At 40.6% G+C, this 9,032-nt stretch overlaps 1 protein-coding gene and 1 long non-coding RNA gene across 2 annotated transcripts; both read left to right on the top strand.

The window, feature by feature from the left end:
* Positions 1–54: 54 nt before the first annotated feature.
* Positions 55–4,125, top strand: LOC118650252. Its single transcript, XR_004965920.1, has 3 exons — positions 55–256; positions 1,763–1,843; positions 2,259–4,125. It is a non-coding gene; the product is annotated as an uncharacterized LOC118650252 (long non-coding RNA).
* A 990-nt stretch (positions 4,126–5,115) lies between these two features.
* On the top strand, positions 5,116–7,396 carry LOC118651800 (bis(5'-adenosyl)-triphosphatase). The gene has a single exon (XM_036301365.1). It carries the CDS (start codon positions 5,264–5,266, stop codon positions 5,711–5,713), a length of 450 nt encoding a protein of 149 aa, XP_036157258.1. The 5' UTR covers positions 5,116–5,263; the 3' UTR covers positions 5,714–7,396.
* Positions 7,397–9,032: the final 1,636 nt, after the last annotated feature.

Below are 9,032 nucleotides of genomic sequence, written 5' to 3'. Positions count from 1 at the left end.
CGCTCCCTGCGGGCGAGCAGCGCACCAGGCTGCGGAGAGCAAAGGTGAGGCGGCTGTGACCCCGGCGCGTACACGACGCGTGGGACGAGGAGGGCCGCAGGGGTACTGCCAGGAAGTGTCGCGAGAGGTGGAGGGAATCGCGCGAGATGTGGCTCCTCCCTGCGGGCAGAGAGCCGGAGCGCGGGGCCGCTGGGCGTGCGGGTCGTAAGTGCGCTGTGCCCTCCGCCCTGAGCCCGCGGGCGGTGTGAGGCCGGAGGTCAGTAGGCGGCTGGGTTGCGGAAGAAGACCTCGTAGCTGTAGGGCAGCCCTTGGCACTTGAGTTAGAGGAAGGAGGAAAGCCCAGCCCTCTCGCTTAATACTTGGGAAAACAGGCCGCCTGCCCAGACGCTCTGGCTAACCCTTACCCTACTGATGGGCCCCCAGGGGTGGTGCGGGAAGCCACGGGAGACGCTGGGTGCCACGCCCCTGGTGGAAAATAGGACGATAGGGCGCCAGCAGCTATGTCTATCCAGACTTCCACATCTGGGTGCTGGGGAGAACGGATGCAATTGGCACTTGCAAGGATAAAGGGTTATCTCTAGACTAGGGCTTGGCCCCCGCCCCCTTGCATTTATTTGGATCTAGGGGCTGCAAAAAAAGGTATCTCTAATAGAGGTAGAGGAGAGCTTGTTTTTGTTCAAACAAGATGACATAAATGAAGTGAAAAGTTAAACGAATTTCCCACAGTCATGAAGCTGACCAGTTATTTCTCTGGAAGACCTCAACTCCTTTGGGGTAATAATTGAGTATTCTAGGGCAAGGGTTTAGGTAATGTTTTTCAGTTTTGTTTTGTTTTTAATATGAGAGGAAGGGAGACATCAGTTGGCTGCCTCCTTCATATTCCCTACTGGGGATTGAGCCTGGAACCCCCGCATGTGTCCTGACTGGGAATAGAAACAGAGACTTCTTGGTTCATAGGTTCACGCTCAGCCACTGAACCACACCTGCTGGGCATCAGTTTTGTTATTTCTTTAGACACTGAGAAAAAGAAAAACTGAAAGAGGAAAATTTTATAGCATCAATTATCCTATAGGTTTAACAGCCTCGCATATATATCAACAAGTTTATTTATACCTTCTCAAATTTATAACACCTAAATAACTTCTGTTCTCTACGGAGAGGATGAAGAAAGCCAGGACTGCGCCCCATTCTCTAGGATCTTGTCAGATGATTGGCTAATATAATAAACTAATAAAAATAGTAACTAGCATTTACTGAGCTCTTACTATGTTGTAGGCACAGGTGTAAAGTAAGCATTTTACAAGTATAATCCCATTTAGTCCTCAGAGCAACCTAATGAAGTAGATACTATAGTTTCCCTATTTGCAGAGGTAAAATGACTTACCAAAAGCCGTACTACCAGCAAATATAGAGCCAAAATTATAAACAGTCCTGTCTTCACAGCCTGCACCTAAATAACTTACCTAAAATCAGAGTAATTTAAGTGACAGAACTGGATCCTAAAGAGTGATGTGTATGTAGGTTGTACTTATAACTATTTACTATACTAGAAATTAAAACTGAGAAATTTAAAATTTATTCATTTTAAAATAACATTTTGTGTAAATATTTTTATAAAAAAATAACTTTTTCAAAATAACTTAAAAATCATAGAAAAGAATGATGTTGCTTCACATTTTCATAAATTTCTTTAATGTCTGGCTTAACAGAAAACCATTGGATTCTCAAATTTGCTTCTGCATTTAATCTATTACAATTTTAGTTTTGAAGTATATGAAGACAATCCAGCCTCACTCAACTATGTAGTTGGAGAAGGAAAGAGTAATTTTCATAGCCTTTTCAGGTAATTGTAGATATTCTTTTTAATAACTACACTAAAATTCAGCAAATGGTAGCTTCTTAAAAATTAGTTGCAATGTGAAATCTGAAAATATATCAATGAATTTTTTGTAGTACTCTAATACATTAAAATCCATTGGTCTGCTTGGCACTTTAAATGGATCTTTTACCTATAAACTATTTATGACATGTGTTGTTGTCTTGGAAAATGCTAGTTCACTTGAGCTATGCAGTCTTCCAAATGTTACCAGATTTTATTAAATATTTTTTAAAATTACCACCAATCTCAGAAAAATCTTTTAAGTATTGTAAAGCTGTCAAGTTCATAGCACAGCAAAGTTTTCCAAAATTCTACTTTTTTCTTGAAAAGGTCAGATTTTACCACTGGCAACAAATACTGTCCATTGTTTTCCTTGCAGTGACAAGCTCACTTTGTTTTTGTGGGGATTCAGAAGAGCCATCCCATGATGTGCGTTAAGTGGTATGTGGATTATTTTTGAGCTAAAGGCAAAGGAGATCTTGTGGGCTCAAGAGAAACTTCTTCCCCCACACCCTTCACTATCTGGAGGACTTTGAATGAGAAGCCTTGCCCATAATAAGAGATTATCAGGGATAACCTTTTTGGACCTACTTATATGGTAGGACAAACTACTAATTACTGAACATGTGCTCTCCCTGCAATGACCTTCTGAAGCCCCAAGGTGCCTTCCCTGATTTCTACCTCAAATGTTTTATATATCCATTTTCCCTTTCTGTTTAAACCTCTCATGTATGTGGGGTTCCTATGCACATGAAAGTAAATTTTATTTTCTCTTGTCAATTTCTTCTTGTTGATTTGATTATTCAGCCAGCCAAAAGAACCAGAGGAAGGAAAGGGGAATTTTTCCCTTCCCATATTTTCAAGAAAAGTTCTGCCAAATACCTAACAATTGCAATAGCAAGTCAAATAAAAATGTTCCATGAAAAAAAGAGTAGCTGGTTCAGTTACCAATTCAAATAGTCAAGTGCCTTTTCCTCAAGAGACCAGCATACTTCAGAAGGTGGAAATGTTTTATGCATATTATTTTGTCATATAGAATATGAAAAAGTATGAACTTAGGGTTAATAAAATTGGTTTTTGCTGCTTGATGAAGAGTATTCTTAAGTGAAACTGGTACTGTTTTTTATTATGAATGCACAGCAGTGGACAATGACTGATTGTACAGTTTGTTTCCACTGCCTTAATTCCTGCCTAAGGCGCCAGCAGTTTTACCCACCAGTACTTTTGTATCAACAGAGCGGGGGGAAAGGCAAATCATGTCTTAGATATTAAGGAATAGTTTGTGATCCCTGAAAAGGTTTCTACAACCTCACCCCCAGAGTCCATGGACCACCCTTTGAGAACTATAGCAATTAAATATGCCCACCCTAGGGTTTGGGATATAAAAGTATTGAATAATACAATACGTACTCTGAAGGAGTTTACAGGAGAGACAAACAGGTAAGCAAAGAAATATATCTTGTTGAATGCTATAACAAGCAGGGATCAATTACTCTTTGATTACAAAAGAATAATCAAAGACCACCCTTACCTCTAGAAATTTTCTTTCAGTGAGTCTTTGGTGGGATTCAGGAGTCTGCATTTTAAAACAAGCACTACAGATGGTTTAGATTCAGGTAGTGTGAGATCCACACTTTGAGAAAAACTGCCTTAACCAGTATAAATTTCAGGTTCCCAAGAAGGCCCAGTAGGTAGTATCAGAGATAATGTCTTATGGTATATCTCTCAAAAAACACTGCTTAGTTTCACTGGCTATTGTTTGCAGCTAAATAACAAATCTACCAGCAAAACCCTGGCCAGTGTGGTTTGGTTGGCTAATGGCTCCGTGCACTGAAGGGTGGTGGGTTTGATTCCTGGTCAGGGCACAAGCAGGAGGCAACCAATCGATGTCTGCCTCTCTCTAAATCAGTTATTTAAAAAACAAGTCTGCCAACAAAGACTTAAAAGGTAAAATCTGAAATAAGCTCTACTTTTTCCCTTTCAATTCTCTAGTGCAGGGGGCCAGATAAATATTTTAGGCTCCTGTGGGTCATAAGGTTTCTGTCGTAGCTAATCAGTTCCCCTGTTGTGGCCAAAAGCAGCCAGAGACAATGAGTATGTTTTTTGAGAGATGCCATAAGACATTATCCCACTAAAACTTTACTTACAGCCTTAACCGGTTTGGCTCAGTGGATAGAGCGTTGGCCTGCGGACTGAAGGGTCCCAGGTTCAATTCCGGTCAAGGGCATGTACCTTGGTTGCGGGCACATCCCCAGTAGGAGGTGTGCAGGAGGCAGCTGGTCCATGTTTCTCTCTCATCGATGTTTCTAACTCTCTATCTCTCTCCCTTCCTCTCTGTACAAAATCAATAAAATATATTTAAAAAAAAAAAACTTTACTTACAAAACCAGGCTTAAATTTGGTCTCTGGTGGTAGTTTGCAGACTTCATGCTCCAGAGCAAAAATTAATGCTAATGGCCAGTAAGTTGCCTAAATAGCAAAAGGAAGAATCTGAGGGTCAAATGGATTTCATATCCAAAGTTGGAATAATTTTAGGCATCAATTTGAATTCTCATTTCTTTCCAGAATAAACAATATTTCAATATTCTAAAAGTATGTGTTGAGTGCCTATCAAGGTACAAGGATACATAGTTTTTAGAGGCAGCAGTCCTCGGTCCCTGGTAGACACCTAGGCATCCAGAGTTGAGAAAACTCATCTCTGATGCTCTGACTATAAAATAAGACCAGGGCTTTGGGCTGTGACAGGGATTCTCAAACCCTAATAAATGTTTGAACATGCTAAGTAGATTCTTTAAAATGTAGATCTTTCAGACCCAACACTCAGATGTTCTGTGTAATTAGAGAGGTCATGAATCTACATTTTGATCAAGAATATACAGGCTGGCTCTGGCTGGTGTGGCTCAGTTGGTTGGGCATCTTCCTGTGCACCAAAAGGTTGCTGGTTCGATTCCCAGTCAGGGCACATGCCCGGGTTATGTGCTCGATCCCCAGTAGGGGGCATGCAGGAGGCAGCAGATTGATGTTTCACTCTCACATCAATGTTTCTCTCCCTATCCCTCTCGCTCTCTAAAAATCAATTAAAAATTATTTTTAAAAAGTATACAGGCTGCGACAGAACTTGGCTAGAGATCCTGGCTAGAGAACCTGGCTAGGCTGCTGATCAACTGAACGCTGTCTCCGTGTCATTCCTTCTTCGCCGACTCCATCCACACCTTTGGGAACCCCTGGACCTGCTGGGGTTGGACCCCAACGAACAGCTATCATCCAGACCCACGGGAAAGCTGGCTGAGTGGAAGTTCTACAACTAGAAGGAAAGAAAGACCCGCATTGAGACTGAGTAGGAGGTGCAGAGGCGCCAAGGACAGAGATTCCAACCGAGAGAACATGTCATTCAGATTCGGCCAACATCTCATCAAGCCCTCTGTGGTGTTTCTCAGGACAGAACTGTCCTTCGCCCTCGTGAACAGGAAACCTGTGGTCCCAGGGCATGTCCTGGTGTGTCCCCTTCGGCCAGTGGAGCGCTTCCGAGACCTGCGTCCTGATGAAGTGGCTGATTTGTTTCAAGCCGCCCAGAGGGTCGGCACGGCGGTGGAAAAGCATTTCCAGGGGACTTCTCTTACTTTTGCTATGCAGGATGGCCCCGAAGCCGGACAGACTGTGAAGCACGTTCACATCCATGTTCTGCCCAGGAAGGCTGGAGACTTTCACAGGAATGACAGCGTCTATGATGAGCTCCAGAAACATGACAAAGAGGAAGCGGACTCCCCGGCCCTGTGGAGATCGGAGGAGGAAATGGCAGCAGAAGCCGGGGCGCTGCGGGCCTACTTTCAGTGATGCAGGCATGAAAAGCAACTCAAACAAATCCCAAGGCATAAGGAAATGGGCCTGTTCTCAGGACTCTGCGGCATTGGAAATGAAGCCAAGCAGACTTTATTACATCCTCCAATTCGGCAACCTTTTGCTCAGCATTTTATTACCCTGCGGAAGCCACCCGGTTATGTTTCAATCACGATGACTGACAGGCTAACTTCAACACCGCATCGGCAGCCTTCTGCCCTCCTAAGTCTGCGCCCTCAGAACAGAGCCCTTTCTAAATTGTCCCTGGGCCTGGATGGAAATAAAACGGCAGTTAAGATATTAAAAAAAAAATTAATACTATGGGACACGGAAAACCTGATAACAGTAAAAATTATGAAGGTGGAGCCCTGGTCAGTGTGGCTCAGTTGGTTAGGCTTTATCCCATGCATTGAAAGTTTGTTGGTTCGATTCCCAGGTTTCCAGCTGGATCCTGGGCGGGGGATTCTCTCTCATCATTTGATGTTTCTATCTCTCTCTTCCTCTCCGTTCCTCTCTGAAATCAATAAAAATGTATTTAAAAAAAAGAAAAGTATACAGGCTGCTACTGTGAGGAAAGGTGCTTAAATCAGGAACACAGAAGACCTGAGCTATAATTTCAGCTGTACCACTTACTTTGTTTATAAAATCAGAATGTTAGAACTAGAAGAAAACGTAGACATCCAGTGTGATATTCTATTCCAGCCCAAAGTTGGTGGTTTTCATAAGTCCATAACCATTAATGAAAAGGCATTTTATTATTTTATTTAGTGCAACTGAATAGTTCCTGCCCTCAACTTGAATAATCTTAGATTTTTTTACTATGAGGAAAGTAATTTATACTTTCCTTATGATTTCTCTGTCTTACTTCATTGAGGGCTGTTTGTTTTGAAAGCTGGTAACTTCAGTTAAATGGTACAGCAAGGTGGCTTTCCTAGCCCATGGAGGTTTCCATCAAGCCAAGTCCTCTTGGCAACGGTGATCAGATTGAGCAAATGTAAATGTAGCACATGCAACTATAAAGTATAATACTTTCAGAAAAGAAAAAAAAACAAAACACCAGGAGCAAATCTTCTGGAACCTTGGGTGAACAAGGACATCTTAGAGACCTGGCAATCCTTAAAAAGGAAAAGTGGTAAATAGGATTTCACCAAAATTTGAAAGTTTTGTTCTGTAAAAGACTGTTATGAAGATGAAAAGATGCCCTGGCCGGTGTGGCTCAGATGGTTGAGCATTGTCCCATGCACCAAGAAGTCGAGCCAAGTCATAGATTCCATCCCTGGTGCAGGATGTACAGGAGGCAACAAATGGATGTTTCTCTCTCTCCCTTTTCCCTTCCTCTCTCTAAAATCAATAAAAACACATTTTTTTAAAAAAATGATGAAAAGACAAGCTATAGACTGAGATAAAATATTTATAAACCACATATCCAACAAAGCAGTCATATCTGGAAAACAAAGAATTCTTAAAATTCCACAATGAAAATACAAATAATGGACCCCAAGTTTGGTTTTAATACCCTTCTTCAATAAGAAGAACCAGGCCTTCTTGAAGAAATAACTGATTCTACAACTAGAACAGGAAATACACAAGATGAGTCTGGAGAACCTTGTAGTGCTAGAAAGGAAGGAAGGACTTAAAGAAAAAAGCCACACAATGAGGGGGCATATCAAAAGGACACAACTGAAAGAGCTCCCAATGGCCAAATCAAGACAATATAAGTAACAAAATAAGGTAGTATTAGATCATAATACAAAGTATAAAATAAATGAGTCCATATTGATATAAATTATTGACTAAAATAAGTGAGAGAGATTAGACAAACCTCCCTTGCAAGGAAATTCCAAATATTTTATGTAGATAAACATTCTCAAGGAGGTGGAAGCTAGCTCCCCCACTCCTTAAGTGTGGAACTGCATATGGTGACTTTCTTCCAAAGAGTACAGTATTGAAAAAGGGGGGGAGGGGGGGAAGAGCAGCTTTATAGTGGAAAAACCTAACAACACTACCTCAGCCAGGTGATTAAGGTTAGCATCAACAGCATAAGTTGTGTTGACAGTATATACATCTGTTACATGATGAGAAGGGCACTTACCTCTGTGGTCTTCCATAAACCCACAGCCCAAGTGTAATTATGAGAAAAACATCAGACAAATCCCATTTGAGGGACATTCTACAAAATATCTGACCAGAACTCCTTAGGACTGTCAGAGTCATCAAAAATTAGAAAAGTCTAAGAAACTGTCACATCCAAGAGGCTTCTAAGGAGATGTGATGACTAAATGTAATGTGGTATCCTAAATGGAAACCTAGAAGAGGAAAAGGATGTTAGATAGAAACCAAGGAAATTTAAATATAGTATTGACTTTAGTTAATAAGAATGTATTAATATGGTCCATTAATTGTAACAAATCTACAAAACTAATTTAAAGTAGAAAGTCTGTAGTATAGCAATAATTTTTTTGTAAATCTAAATATTCTAAAATAAGTTTATTAAAATAAGTCCAGTTAGAAAATGGGTAAAGACACGCATAGGCATTTTATGGAACAGAATATACAGATGGCAGATAAACACATGAAAAGATGTTCAACATCATTAACCATTAAGGAAATGCAAATTAAACCACAATGAGATATCATTACACACCCATCAGAATGGCTTAAAAAAAATAGTGACACCAAATAATGGCAAGGATGCAGAGAAATTCATACATTGTTGGTGAAAATGTAAAATGGTATAGCCACTCTAGAAAAGTTTGGTAGTTTCTTTAAAAATTAAACATGCAACTATCATATGACCCAGAATTACACTCCTGGGCATTTATCCCAAAGAAACAAACTATGTCCCACAAAAACCTGTACATGAATATACATAAAAACAGCTTTATTTGTAAGAACCTCAAACTGGAAACAACCCAGGTGTCCTTCAACAGGTGAATGGTTAAACTGTGCTACATCCATATCTCAGACTACTCCTTGGCAATAAAAAAAGTACTGATAGAGGAAACAACTTGGCTAAATCTCAAGAGAATTATGCCGAGTGGAAAAAAAGCCAGTCTCTCTAATGTTAACATACTGTACCATTCTACTTACATAACATTCTTGAAATGACAAAATTTAGAAATGGAGAAGAGATTAGTGGTTACCAGGGGTTTTTAGTATGGTTGGAAAACAGAAGCAAGTGTGCCTATAAAAGGGCAAGAGGGGGAAAAAGTGTGACGATGGAATTGTTCTATATCTTGACTATATGAATGTCGATATCCTGATTGTGACATTGCAGCAAGATTTGCAATATATTACCCTTGATGAAAACTGGGTA

This window comes from Myotis myotis, unplaced genomic scaffold, assembly GCF_014108235.1.
Source record: "Myotis myotis isolate mMyoMyo1 unplaced genomic scaffold, mMyoMyo1.p scaffold_m19_p_3, whole genome shotgun sequence".
NCBI classification, from domain to species: Eukaryota; Metazoa; Chordata; class Mammalia; order Chiroptera; family Vespertilionidae; genus Myotis; species Myotis myotis.
This window is presented reverse-complemented; position numbering and strand designations above follow the sequence as displayed.

Coding starts and splice junctions, on each gene's coding strand:
- LOC118651800 (XM_036301365.1), top strand. CDS start 5,264: ATGTCATTCAGATTCGGCCAACATCTCATCAAGCCCTCTGTGGTGTTT.